The sequence below is a fragment of the Hypanus sabinus genome, chromosome 9, assembly GCF_030144855.1.
Source record: "Hypanus sabinus isolate sHypSab1 chromosome 9, sHypSab1.hap1, whole genome shotgun sequence".
In the NCBI taxonomy this organism is placed as follows: domain Eukaryota; kingdom Metazoa; phylum Chordata; class Chondrichthyes; order Myliobatiformes; family Dasyatidae; genus Hypanus; species Hypanus sabinus.
In genome coordinates, this window is record NC_082714.1 from 164,357,298 (window position 1) to 164,380,526 (window position 23,229).

Genomic DNA, 23,229 nt, shown 5'->3' on the forward strand with positions numbered 1-23,229 from the left:
CAAAGTCCCCCGCTCGGGTTACCCCAGTCCTGTCGAATTCACTCATCCAACCCGCGACTAAGCTTGACTGAAGAAGTTTGATTAAGTTCGATTAACCCGAAGGGTCGGAAAGAAAATCTTCTCCCCACCTTCACCCCAACCTTTGTCTCAGTGCGAGTTCAGGGCACAACCCTCGCAGAGTAGCGTGAACTTTCAGAGGCGTGGGTCGGGCTCTCATCCACTGCGGACAGCCGAGAGCCCTTCTTTGATTTGCGCTGATACATCGTCGCTCATCGCTCACCGCCCTGGGGTGAGGGGACTACAGGGCATGGGGACTACAGGGCATAGGGACTACAGGGCATAGGGACTACAGGGCATGGGGACTACAGGGCATAGGGACTACAGGGCATGGAGAACTACAGGGCATGGAGAACTACAGGGCATGGGGACTACAGGGCATGGGGACTACAGGGCATGGGGACTACAGGGCATGGGGGACTACAGGGCATAAGGAACTACAGGGCATGGGGGACTACAGGGCATGGAGAACTACAGGGCATGGGGACTACAGGGCATGGGGACTACAGGGCATGGGGAACTACAGGGCATGGGGACTACAGGGCATGGGGAACTACAGGGCATTGGGGACTACAGGGCATGGGGGACTACAGGGCATGGGGAACTACAGGGCATAGGGACTACAGGGCATAGGGACTACAGGGCATGGGGACTACAGGGCATGGGGAACTACAGGGCATGGGGACTACAGGGCATGGGGAACTACAGGGCATTGGGGACTACAGGGCATGGGGGACTACAGGGCATGGGGGACTACAGGGCATGGGGAACTACAGGGCATAGGGACTACAGGGCATAGGGACTACAGGGCATAGGGACTACAGGGCATGGGGGACTACAGGGCATGGGGGACTACAGGGCATGGGGAACTACAGGGCGGGCGCCCCAAGAACTCTCCCTTTCACAGTAGCACCACTGACCAACCCGTTACGGAGAGAGGGCGGGCAACTGCGGGGTAAATAACGGGCCATTAGTGTCAATCAGGACGTGGGGAATAAATCAATCAACTGCACCAGAGATTAATTACATTAGACTGAAGGAATGTACAGGTAGCGGCTACTAATTATGTCAATCGATCGCAATCGTTCCAACTACAGAGCACAGCAACTAGACTTTCTTTAAGGACATTTTTGAAGAAAACTTTACTGCATGTGGCGGGGTATCCCCAGCTGTGGCCTGTCTTCACCCCCCTCCCTCCCCATCCCTCTCACCTATGGTGGTGATCACGGTGATGGCAAAGTAGAAGGACCCAGCGAATTTCCACTGGTGTCCGGCGCGGTGCGGCTCGCTTTGCAGAACTACCCATTCCAGTTCCTTGTAATCGTCCTCACTCATGCCGTACTTGCTCTTCAGTTCCATGCGCTTGGAGTTCAGCAGCCGCTTGCGGGAGGTCTCGAAGTCGGACTCGAGCGCGTCGAAGACGGCGGCGCCCACCAGCAGGTAGGTGAACATGCAAAGGATGAGGGAGAGAGTCCGCACGTTCTGCCGCTTCATGACCACCAGAGCCCGGCTCCAGCTCGCTGCATCCCCGCCTCCCCCCACCCACAGCACCCCGGGCACTCCGGCCGTGGGGACGCGCGGAACCGCGCGCCTCCCGGCGACGTGCACGCGTCTCAATGTAATAATCAACTGAGTAAAATAAATGTAAAATAAGAGTCTCTCTAAGGGGCAAAATCGCCCACCCAGCCCGGAGTCGGGTTGAGGTGGCTTCAGCTGGAGTGAGTTGGGTCAGTTTAGACTCAGTTGGATGGTTATGGCCAGGCTTAACTTGTTTGGAATGGATCTGATTTAGCTGGTTGTGTTCACTTGAGATGGACTGGATGGCTCAGCGTGGTTTGGATCGACTGCGGTTATGATGGGTAGCTTTGGTTTAGTTTAGGTTGAGTGTGGATTGGATTGGTCTAGCTTGGGTCGGCTTGGATTAGCTAGGTTTAACGTCGGCTGAATTGGGTTGGGGAGGTTTAGGGTTGGAAAGAGTCGATTTGATCTCGTTTCGAACTGGGATGGAAAAAGAGATTTGGTTCGTTAGGGTTAGGCTGCTATGGGTGGGGGTCCTCAGTACACCGTAGGCTGCGTTTGCCTCGGTTGAGGCGGGTTGCTTTCTCACCTCCGTGGTGGCAACTACCTCCCCCTTCCCACCACCCACCCGCTCACTCCAGTCGGGTTATGGGTGGCCCCAACTAATTTTCTAAAGCCGGGCCTAATTTAATTAATCAAGGAAACCCTTCCCCAAAGAAAAAAGAAAGTCCAAACCTTGCCCCGAGTAACCTCCCTGAGGGGCAAAAAGCTCACGGTAGCTCTGCTCCGCTACCCCGGTCTAACTTTGTCTGCAGTTTAACCCCGGGATTCTGAATGCGTCGCTAGAACCCCGGAGCCAAATTGGTTGACACGGAGTGGGATGAAAGCCTGTCCGGTTCGTTGTTATCGTTCAGGTTTGACGTTAAGTCCGTTCTGGACGCGTCCTTATCCCGTCTCTTCAGCAAATGACCATTCCGATCCACAGGCGCTGCGCTCCCGGGGGGATCCAGGTTTCCCCCAGTGTCCTGGCAGGAGCGCTGCTCTCGCCTTCTTTGCGTCGCGGTGCAGATAAAATCCAGTTTTTCATTCTGCCTCCTCTAGATCTGCGAGACTCCAAACTGCCGTGATCCAGCCGGGTAAGGACCCAAAGCTGAGATACTCCAGGCGGAGTAATCGATCAGAGGTCACGGCGCCCCTCTCCGCGTCTCGCTCACCCTCTCTGCATCGTCCCCGCGGGCGTAGAGCGCTAGCTCGGTGCACGGCGCCCGCCGCCGCGATCTACAAGTGACCCGAGCCTGCAGCCGAGCTCTGTCGAAGAGTTAACGTGGAGCCTTGGGCAACTCTCACTATGCGGAACCCGGACGCTTAGCGAGACTGACTGAGCTGCAAACCTAGTTTGTGTCTGGAGTGAGGCACTCGCTCATCCAGGCTGGGGTGAGGGGGTTAATTCAGTGAAGGCACGGAGTGATTCATGCACAGGTACAAGAATACCACACAACAACGCAGGCACAGACTTGGTACACACACATTAACAGACACATACATATACTCACAGACACAGGCACTCTCTCTCTCTCTCTCTCTCACACACACACACACACACACACACACACACACACACACACACACACACACACACACACACATACATATACTCACAGACACACACACATACTCACACACAAACTCACATACAGTCACAAACAGGCACACACTCTCACACACACAATCATAATTGCAGATACGCACAAGAAGACACGCAATCGTACATTCAGATGAATAACCTGACAAACACAATCTCACATGATGATACACAATTTCACATATGCTGTAGACACACACAATTCCAGGCATGTGCACAAAAATAAAGGCAATGTCCGTCACAGACACATCAGTACACACAATCACACCCATGAATACGAGTACACGCACAGCACATTCACACTAAGATGTACAGTCTCACACGCATGCAGGCAATGACAGATAGGCCAGCATACACAAGATGTCAGACACAGTCACAGAAACACAACTGCACATACAGCCACACTGTTACCAAATGACACTCACGACAATCCAAACCAAATAAAAACACTTACATTTACAGTGTATAGTCCATGCAATACGCCAAACTGTAGTATTCGTTTACAAATATTAAACAAATGGTATCCCCAAGTCCCAGAAAGAAACTCTGGGGCTGGTATCTAGAAGAAGAAAGGGTCTGAAGGGCCATCTGAAAGGAGTTGGGGAGGCAGGGAGGTTGGGGAAGAAATTTCCTGAGCTGAGGGCTCACTAGTGGTGGAATTTGTGGCAGGAGGCCCACATTAAAGGGCAGGAAAACCCACATGCACAGAACACACACGATTGTACTTGGAAAGACAGTTGACCTCAGAGAAGTAGACATCCACTCAAGTACACATACGTATTTATTGAAACTTCATACAACACAGCGCATCTACACATTCAGGAACACAATGTATACTGGGGTATTCAGCCAAACCCACGCAGATTCATGCACACATAGTCTTGCTCGCCATTTTAAACAGACAGCCCATCAATCCACATGAATCTGTGTGCAATTGTACACCCCCACTTAATCTGGACATTACTCATAAACTCTGACTCAATATCATTAGCACGTCAGTTCTAGTCTATGGGACAATATTTTACATGGGTGCGTAGTTAAAGAGAGCTACATTTACACCAATATGTGTATACTGTGGGCACACCACATTCCTCAGAGTATCACCTTCACACACGCACCACACACATTGACACTCCGTACACACGAGTGCACATTCAACAACACAAACACGTAAATACGCATGTGAATACTTGTATATGTATACACGTGCATACAGCAGCACACGCATACACATTCACGCTTGCGTGTGCACATACAGTCTTCCAAGTCTACCAACCTTTACTGAACGTGGTCAGACTAACATTGACTGCACGGTGCGATGTATTCCACGCGATCTAATTTATTTCACGTTCAGAATTGATTCATTTGGACCTAGTCTATATCTCTTCGTCAGCAACAGAGGGGAGTGATATGACCAACAGGTTTACTTACTCCTGGCCAGCAGTTAGCAGAGGGAGTGGGAAGTATCACCTTGTACGCGATACTTAGTCACGCTTCGATTATTTTCCAAGGGTTGTAAATCAGCTTTGATTGATGTTGTTGTTGAATAAAGACGACCAGATAAACGGCAGAGTTCATTTGCACCGTGGGCGCCCACGCTAATAGATTTTAACACAGCTCTAAATACTAATTAGACATCAGCAAGAGTGGCAACAAAACGGCAGCATATTGGGGATAATTCTCCGGATTCTGCAAGATAAGCTTGCATTCTGCGCGTGGTGTAAACTATTTTACACACTGCATTTAACAGATCCAAGTGGTAAAAGAGATTAAAAACGGAAGGCAATTCTTAAAATGATTCTTTGCATTCGCAACATACTTCCCAAACGAGACTGTTCATTTCTTCCCTTTTTTACATTTGCTTTTTTATTTCCAGCAATTTGCTGGTGATGATTTCTCTCTCTCTCTCCTCGCGACGTGCTATAAATAGGTTTCACTGGTAAGATCCAGGGCGCAGCAGCAAACACAGTTCAGTTAAAAGCTGTCCGTGGTGCTGAAGACGATGCCAAAAGCAAGTGCCAGAGAAAAGCCATTCAGCACCAAAGACAGCGGCCTGCGCGGCGTTTACACGACCAATCCGGCCAGATATTCTTCGGACTGCAGATACTGGCATTCAGGACCAATAACACAAAAAAAATACGCTCGCGGAACTCATCAAGTCAGGCAGCGTCTATGGAGGGGCATGAACAATCGATGCCTCTCGTCGAGACCCTTCACCAGGACTAGGAAAGAATGGGGACAAAAGCCAGAATAAGAAGATGGGGGAGGGAGGGGAGTACAAACTGGCGGGTGATAGGTGAATCTAGGTAAGAGGTGGAAGGTAGGATGATGGGGGGGGAAATGTAAGAATCTGGGAGGTGATTGGTGGAAAAGCCACAGGAAGAAAGAATCAAATAGGAGAGGACAGTGGACTACAGAATAATACGGTTGGGGGAAGGGAACAGCAGGGAATTGTCACTGGAAGTTAGTGAAATCATTATTGATGCTGTCAGGTTGGAGACTACCAAAATGGAATATGAGGTGTTGTCCTCTAATCTATATTTAGCCCCAATTCAGCATCAGAAGATACTGGGGTCAGACGTGACAGTGTGAAAATTGGAAGTGGAACTAAAATGGGTGGCTTCTTGGAGATCCTGAATGTTTTGCTGGGCAGAACAAAGGTGCTTGATGATACCATAAATTCTTTATGAATACAGTTTGACTATTTAAAAACAAACATCACAGCGACATAGAACATGGAAAACAACTGCACAAGAACAGAACCTTCAGCCCATAAGGTTGTGCTGAACAAATTAAACTAGTAATTAAATGTCTCATCAGTTTTGTCCTTAATTAATAGTGCAACTTCTCTTCCCCCAAACCAATGTTCCCTCTAATTTTTTTTTACAGTTGTATGGACCATTGTTCTGAGCAGGACATTTCTACATGGCCTGAAAACTGTTTGGCACTTCACAAACAATGTGTTTATTAACAATAAACTACTGACTTCCATTCTGTGTATATTGTTACAATTTGTAACAGTGTTGTGAATTGAAACACTAACAATGTAAGTATGTTGAAGCTCTAACATGTTTCAAAGTAAAGATTGAGGAACATTTATTATTGCGAAAATTTGTGGATATATTCATGAACGCAAATAACTACAAGCTAGTTCACAATTATATTAACATTATATAGTTGTGCAGCTACAAAGGCCACGTGCATGGAAGCATTTCAGTTACTGCGCAGCCATATTAGAGGATAACTCTAATATGGGTTACCTAGAGGATAACTCTGCACAACTTAGAGGAAATAGTGGCATTATCTCAGCCCAACACTTATTCCCTCCCTCTCTGTGCATTATAAAACAATGAAATCATGGAACATTGAACAAAACCCTGTTCCTTCTCAACTACACTCAGCGTCTACTTTAATGTACCAAATAAAGTGGTCACTTCATGTAAGTTCATGGTCTTCTGCCACTATAATCCATTCATTTCAAAGTCTGATATGTTGTGGATTCAGAGTTGCTCTTCTGCACACCACTGTTGTAACGAGTGGTTATTTGAGTTACTGTCACCTTCCTGTCAGCTTGAACCAGTCTGGCCATTTTCTTCCGACCTTTCATTAACAAGGCACTTTGACCCACAAAACTGCCGCTCAGTAATTTTTTTTTTCCTGTTCACTCCATTCTCTGTAAACTTTAGAGACTGTTGTGCATGAAAATCCCAGGAGATTAGTGGTTTCTGAGATACTCAAACCATCCTGTCTTGCACCAACAATCAATCCACAGTCAAAGTCACTCAGATCACATTCCTTTGCCATTCTGATGTTGGGCCTGAACAACCGAACCTCTAGACCTTGTCTGCATGTTTTTATGCATTGAGTTGCTGCTACATGATTAGCTGATTAGCAAGTGTACAGGTGTACCTAGGAAGTAGCTACTGAGTGTAAGCCCCTGTAATGACCACAACATCATATTTCCAATATACTGATACATGTTCTAAGTTTATTGTCCTTACCCATAATACTCTTAACTTAAAAATAAACACACTTCAAACTATCTGTCCCATCTTGTCTATGTCCTTCCTTGTAGAATTAGCGATCATATTTATGCTCGGGTGTCTTGAATGGGGTTTGAAACCAGGATTTCCTGGCTGAGAGAGCATACAGCCCTTGTGCCTTTGATAATTGTTTGAGTAAGCTCTCCAATCAGTCCAACCCTGCTCCACTCTATGAACAACTCTGCAGTGTTTTCCTTTACAAGTAATCATTCAATTCATTTTTGGAAGTCATTAATAAATTCACTTCCATCATTGTTCTGGGCAATTCACATTGCAGATCACATCAGCTGAAAATCAAACTGTTCGCTCTTTTCCCTTTTCTTAGAATCTGCTTAAGCTCTACAAATAAGAATAATTAGAGAGATTGCTATGATGTCTGCTAAGCAATCTGATGAATATATCACTCAATCCAGTGATGAAAATATCCATGAAAGAGAAACTTAATTAAGTCCCTTAAAGTGCCACTGGAACAAGATCACCTGTGATATAAAGTTAGTAGGTGTTGATGTTTGCTTCACCTTGAATCATGGCAAAACATTTAAAAAACCTTTGACCTATTCCAGCACTTCCTTAATCAGTCAAGGCATGGAGATGGCAGAAATTAGGATACGTAAAGAGCAGCAGAGATTAAGCTCAAAATCAAGAATGGCTTTGAAAGAGAATACATAGGAAGAAGCTGTTCCCATTAACCAAGGGCATGTAACAAAACTATTTGTTCTAACGCAATTGTAAATAATCCCAGAAGGGATATTGTTTGTGTGGTGAGCTGTTAAAGTATGGAACACTACAGCAAGTGAACAGGGCTTTGGTCCACAATGTTGCACCAAACCAACTAAAGTAGTGATCGAATGCCCAACTAAACTAATCCCTTCTGCCTACACAACGTCTATATCCCTCCATTTGCTGTACATTCATGTGCTGAACTAAGAGCCTCTTAAATGCCTCTCTCACATCAGCCTCTACTGCCATCCCAGGCAGCACATTCTAAGCACTCACCATTCTCTGGGTAATAAACTTCCCCATACATTTCTGTTGAACTTATCCCCTCTCACCTTAAATGAACACCTTCTGGTATTGGACATTTCAATCCAGGGAAAAAGATATATTTTTGCTGTCTATCTGTGTCTCTCATAATCTTGTTCATCTCTATCCAATATTCCCTCAGCCTTCACCATTCCAGAGTAAACAACCCAAGTTTGTTCAACTTCTCTCTAATCCAGGCAGCATCCTGGTAAAGCTCTTAGGCACTGTCTGCAAAGTCTCCATATCCTTCTTGTAATGGGGTGAGCAGAATTGATTGCAATTGATTGTCTGTCTCTTAGTTAATTTCACCCACCTCTTTGATGGCACAGTGGATCAGACCTGTGAAATGCCAGACAGAGACAGAGAGATGGATAGATGGATGGAGAGAGAGAGAGAGAGTGAAAGTGAGAGAGTGAGAGAGAGAGAGAGATGGAGGGAGAAAGAGAGATGGGGTGAAAGAGAGAGATGGAAAGGAAGAGAGAGAAAGAGAGGAGAGGAGAAACAGTAATATTCTAGTTTAATCCACCTTCCACACTATGTGAACTGATTACTGTTGGTCTGGGAGTGGCTGGTGTTAGAATTTAAGTGATGGGAAAAATCTGGGAGACTCTTACTCCTGATCATTGAACTGTGGCAGCCAGTAAAGAAGAGGTGTCCTGTGACAGAGAACTTGGGAAATGTAGGATCAACACCAGTAGTAATGCCTCTGCTGTTAAATGGTGTTCACTGCAGCGATCACAGCAATGGAGGACTCTGGTTCCAGGTAACACAACAGAAACAAGAAGGCAAGAAGTGACTCAACTATACACACAAATGCTAATCATATTAACCGGGCTAAAGATCAGTTAGTGGGATTTTACATGCAGCTCATAAGTGATGAAATAAAATCAACTTGATTCACATATCATCAACAGGTTTTGCAGTTGTTGTATTTGGACATCTAGAGATAATTCATTGTGGACCGAAGGGTCTGTAATGTGCTGTACTATTCTATGTATTATGTTCTAAGGGGACTTTAATGAGGTCAGAGGCAAAAGTTAGGCTAAAAAGTTCAAAGCTCGAAGTAAGTTAATTATCAAAGTATATACATGTCACCCTATACAACCCTGAGATTTGTTTTCTTGCAGACACACTCAGTAAATCAAACAACTATAACAGAATGAATGAAAGACTAGACCAATAGGGTGTACAGCCAGTGTGAAAAAGACAGCAAATGAATAAGGAAAGGAATAGCAAAATATGAATAAGCAATAAATATTGAGGCCACAAGATGAAGAAACCCTGAATGAGCCCATAGGCTGTGGGAACAGTTCAGTGATAGGCAAGTGAAGTTGAGTGAAGTTATCCCCACTGATGGTTGAGGGGTAATAACTGTTCCTGAACCTGGTGGTGTGGGCCCTGTGGATCCTGTACCTTCCTCCTGATGACACCAGTGAGAAGAGAACATGGCCTGGGGAGTGGGGGGGGGGGTCCCTGATGATGGATGCTGCTTTCCTGCAACAGCGCTCCATGTACATTGTCTCAGTGTTTTGAGGACTTTACTCATGATAGACTGCTTTGTACCCATCACTTTTTGTAGGATTTTCTGTTTAAAGGCATTGGTGTTTCCATACCAGGCTGTGATACAACCAGTTAGTATACCCTCCACCACATGTCTATAGAAGTTTTAGATGTCATGTCGAATGTTTGCAAACTTTTAAGGAAGTAGAGGCACTGCTGTGCTTTCTTCGTAACTGCAACTACTTGCCAGGCCCAGGTCAAGTCCTCCAAAATAACAGCATTGAGGAATTTAAAGTTGTTGACCCTCTCCACCTCTGATTTTCTAATGAGGACTAGCTTGTAGACATTCGGTGTTCTCCACCTGAAGTCAATAATCAGCTCCTTGGTCTTGTGAGAGGTTGTTGACCCTCTCCACCTCCAATTCTCTGATCTCCCTCCTACACACTGATTCCTCACCATCTTTGATTCAGCCAATAACCAAAAGAATAACAATCAAAAGCTGTACACCTGAGGGACAATTAAGGTTAACTTTATTTGACACGTGCACATCAAAATATGTAATAAAACGTGTCATTTGCATCACCAACCAACACAGCCCCCAAGTATCACCACTCTTCTGACACCAACATATCACACCCACAACATAGTAACCCTAAAATCTGGAACAGCCAGAGGAAATCCACACAGTTACAGGCAGAGGCCAGTCAGTGATCACTGCCTCTATAATGCAGCTTTACTAGCCACTATGCTACCATGTGAGTTGCAGCTGAGAACTTCCACACTGAGATCCATCTCTCCACCATTACTCCCTCAGCACTTCAGGTGAGAACATTCCAAGGCAATATCCTTCATTATCTCTACGTGTTGCAGTGCATTTGCAAGTCAGCTAACAGAAACCTAAAATTAACGGTGATCAAGGAGGTTAATGCAGTTTAAACCTTCACTTTTACTTATTTAGACAGATGCACAATGTGGCAGGCCTTTCCAACTCAACAGGCCAACACCGCCCAATTGCACTCATGTGACCAATTAACCTTCTAACATGTACACCTTTGGAAAATGGGATTAAACTGGAGCACCTGGAGGAAACCCACATAGTCATGGGGAAAAGGTACAAATTCTTTACGGACAGCTTTGGGAATTGAACTCTGATTGCTGGCACTGTAGTGGGACTTCAAACTGTACAACTCAATACCATGAACATTGCTCTGATCCAAGTGGTGATCTATATTTTCCATAAGATCATAAGATATAGGAGCAGAATTAGGCCATTCAGCCCAGCGAATCTGTCCTGACATTCATGGCTGATTTTCCAATCCCATTGTCCCATCTTCTCTCCGCAACCCTTGACCCCCCCCCCCCCCCCCGATTAATCAAAAACATATCAATCTTTGTCTTAAACATGATCAATGATTTTTGGCCTCCACAGCCATCAGTGGCAATGAATTCCGTAGATTCACCACCCTCAATCTAACAAAATTCCTCCTCATCTCTCTTCTAAAGGGACAACCCTCTGTTTTGAGGCTGTACCTCTGGTCCAAGACTGCCCCTCTATGGGAAACATCCTCTTCACATCCACTCTGTTTAGGCCTTTCCATATCCAGCAGGTTTCAGTGAGATTTCCCCACCCACCCCCATTATTTTAAAGTACAACGAGTTCAGGCACAGAGACTTCAAATGCTCTGGTAAGCCTTTCATTCCTGGAATTATTCTTGCAAATCTCCTCTGGATCCTCTCCATAGTCAGCACATCCTTCCTTAGACACTGGCCCAAAATTGCTCACAGTACTCCAAATGTAGTCTGTGCAATGTCTTATAAAGCCTCAGCATTACATCCTTGCCTTCATACTTTTTTACTTTTTGCATTTATATTCTAGTCCTCATTTTCATCGAATTAATATTTATTGGCAATGCTTAATATGCTTGCATCTGTTTTTTAAAACAGTTTTCAAATCCAGGAAATTATCTCTTTTAGTTGTCACATCCTGATTAATATAATCATTTCTTTGATCCCTTTAAGTTTTGGTGGAGATCTGACTGTGGAACCTGAGGTAGAGAACAGAAACAGGCCCTTTGGCCCATCGCCTCCATGTTGGTCATTGTGCTCACCTACATTAACACCATTTCCCCACATTGTCCATTGCCTTCCATGCCTTGATGAGCGATGTACTTGTTCAGATTCTTCTGAAATGTTGTGAGGGTATCTCCCTCCACTCTGGAGGCAGAGCTTTCCTGACTCCAACCATACTCTGTGTGAAAATATCCTGCTATCTCTGCCTCTCATAATTTTGTAAACCTCTATCAGGACTCCCCTCATTTTCTACCAGACCAAAGGAAGCAATCTCCTTATGGCAGATACCCTCTAAACCAAGCCGCATCCTGGTGAACATCTTCTGCACCCTCTCCAAAATCTACACATCTTTCCCGTAATGGGATGACCAGAATTAAATAAGACCAGAAGACACAGGAGTAGACTTAGACCATTCAGCCCATTGGGTCTGCTCTATCATGGCTGGCTTATTATCCCTCTCAAGCCCATTCTCCTTCCTTCCCCCCATAAACTAATCAAGAACCTATCAACCTCAGCTTTAAATATACCCAATGACTTGGCCTCCACAGCCACCTGTGACAATGAATTCCACAGATTCACCACCCTCTGGCTAAAGAAATTCCTCCTCATCTCTATTTTAAATGAACGTCCTTGTATTTTGAGGCTGTGTCCTCTGATCCTAGACTCCCCAACCACAGGAAACCTCCTCTTTATGTCCACTCTATCCAGGCCTTTTAATATTCGATAAGTTTCAATGCGATCCCCCCCCCTCAGTCTTGGAAACATCATACTTCTGATATGATGAGTTTAAAATGATCAGAGAATTAATTCTAACAATTTACAAATCAATGCAATATCTAGACTATCAGATCTATAGCATGCAAAAATAATTGGTATAGAGCCCAGCCCATTCACTTTCAGCTTGTCTGTGTCTCTGCTTCAAAGCTTGAGGAAGCAATTTGCCAGAGGAACTCATCAGTCGGAGCAGCACCTCCAGGGAGGAAGGGCTTGGCGATGTTTTGGGTTGAAACTCTGTTTTAGGTCGGGAAGCATCAACAATTCCTTTCCTCAGAGTTCCTCTGGCTTCACATTCCAACATCTATTAATGAGGATTACTTTATTTTATCATATGTACATCAAAATGTGTCATTTGCATCAATGATTAACACAGTCCGAGGATGTGCTTAGGGCCTCCTGCAAGTGTCACCATGCTTCTGGCGCCAACGTAGCATGTCCACAACTTACTAACCCTAACCTGTAAGTCTTTGGGACGTGGGAGGACATCTCTTAACATGAGATGGTTGTTGACTTCAGGAGGGCACGGAGCGACCACTCCCCGCTGAACATCGATGGCTCCTCGGTAGAGATCATTAACAGCACCAAATTTCTTGGTGTTCACCTGGCAGAGAATCTCACCTGGTCCTTCAACACCAGCTCCATAGCAAAGGAAGCCCAGCAGTGTCTCTACTTTCTGCGAAGGCTGAGGAAAGTCCACCTCCTATCCCCCATCCTCATCACATTCTACAGGGGTTGTATTGAGAGTATCCTGAGCAGCTGCATCACTGCCTGGTTCAGAAATTGCACCATCTCAGATCGCAAGACACTGCAGCGGATAGTGAGGTCAGCTGAGAAGATCATCGGGGTCTCTCTTCCCGCCATCACAGACATTTACACTACATGCTGCATCCGCAAAGGAAACAGCATTATGAAGGACCCCATGCACCCATCATACAAACTCTTCTCCCTCCTGCCGTCTGGGAAAAGGCTCCAAAGCATTCGGGCTCTCACGACTAGACTATGTAACAGTTTCTTCCCCCAAACTATCAGACTCCTCAATACCCAGAGCCTGGACTGACACCTTGCCCTATTGTCCTGTTTATTATTTATTGTAATGCCTGCACTGTTTTTGTGCATTTTATGCAGTCCTGTGTAGGTCTGTAGTCTAGTGTAGCTTTCTCTGTGTTGTTTTTTTACATAGTTCAGTCTAGTTTTTGTACTGTGTCATGGTCCTGAAAAATGTTGTCTCATTTTTACTTTGTACTGTACCAGCAGTTATGGTCGAAATGACAATAAAAGTGACTTGACTTGACTTGAAACCCACACAGTCATGGGGATAACATACAAACTCCTTACAAAGAACAACGGAGTTGAATCCGGGTCACTGCCACTTTAATAGTGTTACACTAACTGCTTAACTAGTGAGTCCCAAACTCCACCAGCCTTTCTTCAGCTCCCTGATAATTATTCTACTAATTCCCTTAAATCCTTCCCTCCTGCTTCTTAAACCTCTCTAGCAGGAAAAAAATAGATTCAATCTGGGACCATTATAGTTTAATATTAAATCTCTCCTCAGTCTTATTTGATTCAAAGAAAATATCCCTCAAACAATCTGATCTACAATCATTCTGAATTCTCAGTCCTCGCAATATCCCCATAAATCGCCTCTGCACTCTTTGCAATGTTGTCCCACACCACCCTGCAATCTGCTGACCAGAATCGGACACGATATTCCAGCTGCATTCGAACTGATGTTTTATTCAGTTCTGGTATTTCTTTCCTAATCTTGCATTCTGCTCCTTGTCCAACAACGGACAGCATCACACACATCCTTGTAACTAGAATGCCTCGCATCTTCAGGAACTTTTGGACGTGCATTCCAAAACATCTTTGTCCCTCTACACCTCCCAGGAGAAAAATTAATCAATTGGAAAATGGCTTTTTTTTTAATTTTAGAGATACAGCGCAAAACAGGCCCTTTGGCCAAACGAGCATGTGCTGCCCAATTACTCCCATGTGACCTTTGGAACGTGGTAGGGAACTGAAGCACCTGGAGGAAATCCGGGCAGTCATGAGGAGAACTCCCTGATAAATCGATGCTAACCTGACCACTGCACTACCGTGTCACCCTGGTTTATTACAGTCAGATGTACCAAAGTACAGTGAAATACTTTGTTCTGCAGGCAGATCTCTTCATCCCATCAGTGCACTGAGGTACAACAATTGAAAACAATAGCAGAATGCAGAATGAAGTGTTGGAGTTACAGAGAAAGAGCCGTGCAGGTGGACAAAATGGTGAAAGGCAAGCGAGGCTGGAATCTCAGGAGTTCATACTAGGGCCTGATCAATAGTCATATAACAGCGGGGTAGAGGCTGTCCTTGAGCCTGGTGGCATGTGTTTGTATCTTCTGCCTGAACGGAGTGGGGAGAAGAGGGAAGGTGCTGGATGAAAGGGGTCTTTGATCGTGCTGGCTGCTTTACTTCATTTTATAGCGTGTCGCACCAGACAGTCAGCCATTCTTGTCTGGCACGTGGAGTCAGGATCGGTCTCCTTTTCTGATTAACCGGGTCACAGTATGAATGTTCCTGACTTGACCCTTGTAGTTTTTTACAAGGCCAAGTGGCTAGCTCGACGCTCAACCCGGCACGGATGCTCAGGGGTGGCCTGACTTGGATTCGAACTCAGGAGCCTGGCGCTGATGTCACTGCGCCACCAGCCGGCTGGCTGCTTCACCGAGAAGTGTAGGCAGAGTTCGTGCAGGACAGGCTACTCTGTGATGCATTGAGCAGAGTTCACAACTCCGCAGCTTCTAGCAGACTTGGGCAAAGCAGCTGCCGTCCCGAGCCTGGATGCAACCAGACAGGCAGCACATCGATAGAAACAGGTGAGGATATTGATAAGACAGCCACTTAGTCTCTATTCTCCCATGTTGTTCCCCTTACCAAACATACTCATTCACATTTTTTTTTGCATTTGCTGCTTTTTGATCTCTCTGGCCAGGTCTTTGTGATTCCGGAGCAACACATGCAAAATGCTGGAGGAACCAATCAAGAATATCTCAATCTCTGCCTTAAATATACATAAAGGACAGGCAGCATCTGTGGAGAGAAATAAATAGTCAATGTTTCAGGCCAAACCCTTCACCAGGACTGGAAAGGAAGGGGCAGAAGGTGGGGAGAGGCGGAGCAGGTGATAGGTGAGACCAGATGAAGGGGACGAAGTGAGAAGCTGGGAGGTGATAGGTAGAAGAAGAAGGAATCTGATAGGAGAGGAGAGTAGACTATGGGAGAAAGGAGAGGAGGAGGGGCATCAGAGGGAAGTGATGGACAGATGAGAAGAGAAGAGGTGAGAGGGTATCCAGAATGGGAAATGGACAAAGAGAGAATGGAGAGAGAGGGAGAAATGATCAGAAATGAGAGAAATTGATATTCATGCTGTCAGGTTGGAGGGTACCAAGACAGAGTATGAGGCAGACTCCTCTACTGAGAGTGACTGTGAAGAAGGCAATGGACCAACATGTCCAAATGGGAATGGGAAGGTGAATTGAAATGGCTGTTGTCCTGTCTCATGCAGCTTCCTTCTTCCTTTTCATCATCTTGCTGTTTTTGGGATAACCTGCTAACCTCTCCAAAGTGCTTGTTACACTTAACGCAAAGTTGTTGCTAAATACTGGAAGAATAGCCCGAGATGTTCTGCTGCAGGCCTCTTCCGGGTTTGAAGACTCTGTGCACTCACCCAGGCTTTCTGCTGCTGAGCCTGTTACAAAGCCCAACTTGGACACCAACAGTGTTTACTGACTAAGGGTATTTACCTTCTTACTTTGGATAAAGAGGCCAAGACATTGTGTAGGTTAAAGCAGAGGTTGATTGGTTCTTGTTTAGAGATACAGCATGTAACAGGCCCTTCCAGCCCAATGAGCTGAACCACCTGGTAACCCACCCTCTTAAATCTAGCCTGATCACAGGACAATTTGCAGCCAGCTATTACCCTACTAACCGATACATCTTTGGAGGAAACTGGAGCACCCAGAGGAAACCTGTGTGCTCACAGGAAAGACCTACAATGGGGGTGAGAGAGTGAATAACTCAGCCATGATTGAATTGCAGTGCAGACTCAAGCAAAGAGCTTTAAAAAGCAGGAAGCTTTTCAAAGGGAGTCATTGGAGTGCTGCACAGACACCACAGAAGCATTTCTGCCCAGGTCCAGCAAAGAGCTTTAAAAACCCAGTCTTTATAAAAGAGAGGCAGCACCTAGTGGATCGGTCATTGTGGGAGCAGTTGTCATGGGAGTAGTCTGAGTCAGAGTAGTAAGGTTTTGGCTCAACAAGTCTTCAGCGAGAACAAGCGGAGGCAAGGTAAGTAGGTGAGTTCATTCCTTATTTCTTATTCTGAATTAACTCTCGAGAGAATAGGCTGATATCTACAGAGCCAGTGTTCTGCTCTGGGTGTCAGATGTGGGATTTCCAGATGTAGGCCACACACACAAAATGCTGGTGGAATGCAGCTGGCCAGGCAGCATCTGTAGGGAGAAGCACTGTTGACATTTTGGGCCGAGACCCTTCAACAGGACACTAAGATGTAGGGTTGAGATTGCAAAGAGAGATGGAAAAGGCATGTAATAAGGGTAATGACACAATTGTAAAGGGAGACTTCAATATGCAAGGGGATTGGGAAAATCAGGTTGGTGTTGGATCGCAAAAGAGGGAATTTGTTGAATGCCTACGAAATGGATTTTTAGAGCAGTTTGTGCTTGAGCCTACATGGGGAAAAAGCCATCTTAGATTGGGTGTTGTGTAATAACCCAGATCCTATTAGGGAGCTTAATGTAAAGGGACCCTTATGAGACAGTGATCATATTATAATTGAATTCATACTGCAATTTGAGAGGGAGAAGCATAACTCACATGTATCAGTATCGCAATGGAATAAAGAGATTTACAGAGGCTCGAGAGAGGAGCTTACCCAAGTGGATTGAAGGGGGATTCTGGTGGGGATGACAGCAGAGCAGAGATGGCTGAAGTTTCTGGGAATAGTTCACAAGACACAGGATAGATACGTCCCACAGAAGATAATGTTCTCAAATGGCAGGGGTAGGCAAGTGGCTGACAAGGAAACGGCATGTAAAGTAGCAAAAGTGAGTTAGATGATTGGGAGGCTTTTAAAATCCAACAAAAGGCAACTGAAAAAGCTATAAGAAGGGAAAAGATGAAATATGAGGACAAACTAGCCAATTATGTAAAAGGATACTAAAAGTTTTTTCAGTTATAGAAAGAGTGAAAGGGGGGTGAGAGTTGATATTGGACCACTGTAAAATGATGCTGGTGAGGTAGTAATGGGGGGGGGGACAAAGAAATGGCAGATGAACCTAATGAGTACTTTGCATCAGTCTTCACTGTGGAAGATATGAGCAGTGTACCAGAGGTCCGTGAATGTCAGGGAGCAGGAGTGAGTGCCATTGCTATTACAAAGGGAAAAAATGCTTGGCAAACTCAATGGTCTTAAGATGGATAAATCACCTGGACCAGATGGACTACATCCCAGAGTCCTGAGAGAGGTTACTCAAGAGATTGCAGATGCATTGGTCATGATCTTTCAAGAATCACTTGATTCTGGCATGGGCACGGAGGATTGGAAGGTTGCAATTGTCACTCCACTGTTTAAGAAGGGAGGATGGCAAAAGAAAGGAAATTATAGGTTAGATAGCCTAACCTCAGTGGCTGGGAAGGTTTTGTAGTCTATTATTAAGGATGAGATTTCAGGGTACTTGGAGACTAATGATAAAGTAAGTCAAAGTCAGCATGGTTTCTGTGAAGGGAGATCTTGCCTGACAAATCTGTTAAGAGTTCTGTGAGGAAGTATCTAGCAGAGTGGACAAAGGAGAGGCAGTAAGTGTCATTTACTTGGATTTTCAGAAGGTATTTGATAAGGTGCCACACACGAGGCTGCTTAACAAAATAAAATCCTATGGATTACAGAAAAGATACTGGCATGGTAGAGGAATGGCTGACAGGGAGAAGGCAGTAAGTGGGAATAAGAAGGGCCTTTTCAATTTGGCTGTCAGTGACTAGTGGTGTTCCTCAGGAGTCAGTACTGGGATCACTACTTTTCACAGTGATTTAGACAATGGAATCGATGGCTTTGTGGCAAAGTTTGTGGATGATACCAATAGCAGTGCTGAGGAAGCAATGTGATTGGAGCAGGACTTGGACATATTGGAAGAATGGGCAGAAAAGTGGCAGATGGAATGCAGTGGAAATCTGCAGATGCTGGAAATTCAAACAACACACACAAAATGCTGGTGGAACACAGCAGGCCAGGCAGCGTCTATAGGAAGAAGTGCTGTCGACGTTTCGGGCTGAGACCCTTCATCCTGACAGCGCTTCTCCCTATAGATGCTGCCTGGCCTGCCATATTCCACCAGCATTTTGTGTGTGTTGATGGAATTCAGTGTTGGGAAATGTACGATAATGCATTTTGGTCAAAGAAACAATAGTGCAGACTATTATCTAAATGGAGAAAAGGTTCAAACATCAGAGGTGCAGAGGGACTTAGGAGTTCTTGTGCAAGACTCCCAGAAGATTAATTTATAGGTTGTGTCTATGGTAAAGAAGACAAATGAAATGTTGGCATTTATTTCAAGGGGAATAGAATATGAACACAAGGAGATAATGCTGAGCCTTTATAAAACACTAGTCAGACGACACTTGGAATATTGTCAACAACTTTCGGCCCCATATCTCAGAAAGTTTGTGTCGTCAGTGGAGAGAGTCCAGACCAGGTTGACGAGGATGATTCTGGTAATGAAGGGGTTAACATATGAGGAGTGTTTGGCTGCTTTGGGTCTGTTCTCACTAGAATTTAGAAGAAGGTGGAGGGATCTCGTTGAAACCTACCGAATGTTGAAAGGACTAGGTAGGATGGATATTTAGAGGGTATTTCCTATGGTGGGGGTATCCAGAACTAGAAGGGATAGCCTCAAAATTGAGGATCGACCTTTTAGAACAGAGGTAAGAAGGAATTTTTTTAGCCAGAGAGAGATGAATCTGTGGAATTCTCTGCCACAGACTGCAGTGGAGGACAAGTCTGTGGGTACAGTTAAGGCAGAAGTTGATAATTTCTTGATTAGTCAGGGCATCAAAGGATATGGCGAGAAAGCAGGTGTATGGGGTTGAGTGGGATCTGGTATCAGCCATGATGGAATGGCAGAGTAGACTCGATGGGCTGAATGGCCTGATTCGGCTCCTATGTCTTACGGTCAAATGGCCAAGTTCTGCTCTGTTGCTTTATGGTCCTGCGACCTATGGAAAAACATGGCTGACCTGAAGTGCATGGTGACGCACTCACTGAGTCGAACATTATCCCCTGTGAGAGCTGCCAGCCGGTTTTACACAAAATCCTTTTCTCTTCTCTGCTGGAGTCAGCAGAATAGAATGTGTTGTGGAGGGTTGTGAACAAATTCTAGTCTATCACAGAAACCAGCAACACCTCCACCACCCCCACCGCATGGGTTCGACTTACACTTCCTGCTGCCTCAGGAAATCATGCACACTTCCCATCCTGGTCCTCCTCTCCTGCCCCCCTCAATAAGATGGGTTCTTGACCTCACAATCTACCTTAGAACTGTCACTACGTTCGGATATGGCCCAAGTGCAGGAAAAACACTGAAGTGGGTTGATAATTCCCAGGCTTTAATGTGAACAGAGTTAGAGGGAAAATAAAACAATGAACACTAGGCCAAACAGGGCCATTAACAGGGCCATTAACAGGGCCATTAACAGGGCCATTAAATGGAAAATGAAGCTCATACTGCGGCTGCATGGAATATCAAATGAATACCACTAGTCAGTTGACTCGACAGTCCAATTTCTCAGGCAAGACCAAATGCAAACAGACAGTGAAACATTGCTGGGCTTTGCACAAGGCTCGACAAGAGCTATGACAAAAAGAATGGAGTTTAAGTACCATCACAATGGAATAATAATAAGCTGACATGTGCATATTCACGAGCAAAATTGCCTTATCTGCTGCACTGCCCAATCTATGGCTATGACAAAGACATAGAACATTGAGTAGTACATCACAGGAACAGGGCCTATGGCCCACAATGATCCAATTAAATTAGGATTCAATTGGGCACTCTAACAAATCTCCTCTGCCAACAAAACAATCGCAACTTAGATTATACTCACATTCATCTCTAATTCACCTACTGCCACTGCAGGCCGTGCAAAGCTCCTTCTGACCGTGTGTCTTATTACCTGCACTGCTCTCTTTCAGGAACTGTTAGACTTTATCCTGTATTCTGTCACTGTTTTCCCCTGTTCGACCTCAATGCACTGAGTAATGATTTGATCTGCAGGAACAGAATGCAAGACAAGTTTTTCATTGTACTCGATCCCTGACAATAATAAAACAGTTCCAGCTCCAATTCCAACTCATCAGGCAGACAGCACAAAAACCTGTCTCAAGGACATCCTCTCTCCCACTGTTATCAAACTCTTAAACAAACCTTTAACGAAAAAAAAAAGAACTGTGGATCACTTAATCTAACAGATCATGGCCTCTACACATTATTTGTACCCACACTGTACATTATTTCTACAAGCACTCTACGTTATTTGTACCAACACTGCACATTAGTTGTACGCACTCTGCACATTATTTGTCTAAACACACAGCAAATTATTTGCACCCGTACTACACATTATTTATACCCACAGTACACATTATTTCTACCCATACTGCACATTATTTATACTCGCACTGCACATTATTTGTACACATACTGCACATTATTTGTACACGCACTGCACATTATTTGTACCAACACTGCACATTAGTTGTACGCACTCTGCACATTATTTGTCTAAACACACTGCACGTTATTTGTCTAACCATACTACACATTATTTGTACCCACACTACACATTATTTGTACACACACTGTACAATATTTGTACCAACACTGCACATTAGTTGTACGCACTCTGCACATTATTTGTCTAAACACACTGCATGTTATTGGTCTACCCATACTGCACATTATTTGTACCCACGCTGCACATTATTTGTACCCACACTGCACATTATTTGTGCACACACTGCAAACTTCTTATCTACCCACAATACACATTATTTGTAAACACACTACACATTATTTGTTCCCAAACTGCACATTATTTATACACACACTGCACATTATTTGTACACACACTACACATTATTTGTAACCACACTGCACATTATTTGTTCCCACACTGCACATTATTTGTCGACATACACTACACATTATTTGTACACACACTGCAAATTATTTGCAGCCGTACTGCACATTATTTGTTCCCACACTACACATTATTTGTACCCACACTGCACATTATTTGTTCCCACACTGCACATTATTTGTCTACAAACAATGCACATTATTTGTACACACACTGCAAATTATTTGCACCTGTTCTGCACATTATTTGTACCCACACTACACGTTATTTGCACCCGTACTGCACATTATTTGTACCCACACTGCACATTATTTATACCCACACTGCACATTATTTGTACCCACAATACACATTATTTGCACCAGTACTGCACATTATTTGTACCCACACTGCACATTATTTATACCCACACTGCACGTTAGTTGTACACATACTGCACATTATTTGTACACACACTGCACATTATCTCTACACGCACTGTACATTATTTGTACCAAAACTGCACATCAGTTGTACGCACTCTGCAAATTGTTTGTACCCACACTGCACCATATTTGTACCCACACTACACATTATTTGTTTCACACTGCACATTATTTGTACCGACACTGCACATTAGTTGTACTCACTCTGCACATTATTTGTCTAAACACACTGAATATTTTTGTTCCCACACTGCACATCATTTGTCTACCCACACTGCACATTATTTGTACCCACACTGCACATTATTTGTAACCACACTGCACATTATTTGTTCCCACACTGCACATTATTTGTCGACATACACTACACATTATTTGTACACACACTGCAAATTATTTGCAGCCGTACTGCACATTATTTGTTCCCACACTACACATTATTTGTACCCACACTGCACATTATTTGTTCCCACACTGCACATTATTTGTCTACAAACAATGCACATTATTTGTACACACACCTGCAAATTATTTGCACCTGTTCTGCACATTATTTGTACCCACACTACACGTTATTTGCACCCGTACTGCACATTATTTGTACCCAAACTGCACATTATTTATACCCACACTGCACATTATTTGTACCCACAATACACATTATTTGCACCAGTACTGCACATTATTTGTACCCACACTGCACATTATTTATACCCACACTGCACGTTAGTTGTACACATACTGCACATTATTAGTACACACACTGCACATTATCTCTACACGCACTGTACATTATTTGTACCAAAACTGCACATCAGTTGTACGCACTCTGCAAATTTTTTGTACCCACACTGCACCATATTTGTACCAACACTACACATTATTTGTTTCACACTGCACATTATTTGTACCGACACTGCACATTAGTTGTACTCACTCTGCACATTATTTGTCTAAACACACTGAATATT

The 23,229-nt window shown here is 44.5% G+C and overlaps 1 protein-coding gene across 1 annotated transcript in view; it reads right to left on the minus strand.

The window, feature by feature from the left end:
* The window catches only part of LOC132398956 (potassium channel subfamily K member 9-like), a 197,717-nt gene extending 196,166 nt beyond the window's left edge, over positions 1-1,551 (minus strand). The window contains exon 1 of the mRNA XM_059978799.1: positions 1,269-1,551. Coding sequence (XP_059834782.1) covers positions 1,269-1,551 — 283 coding nt within the window. The remainder of the gene's footprint in view (positions 1-1,268) is intronic.
* Positions 1,552-23,229: the final 21,678 nt, after the last annotated feature.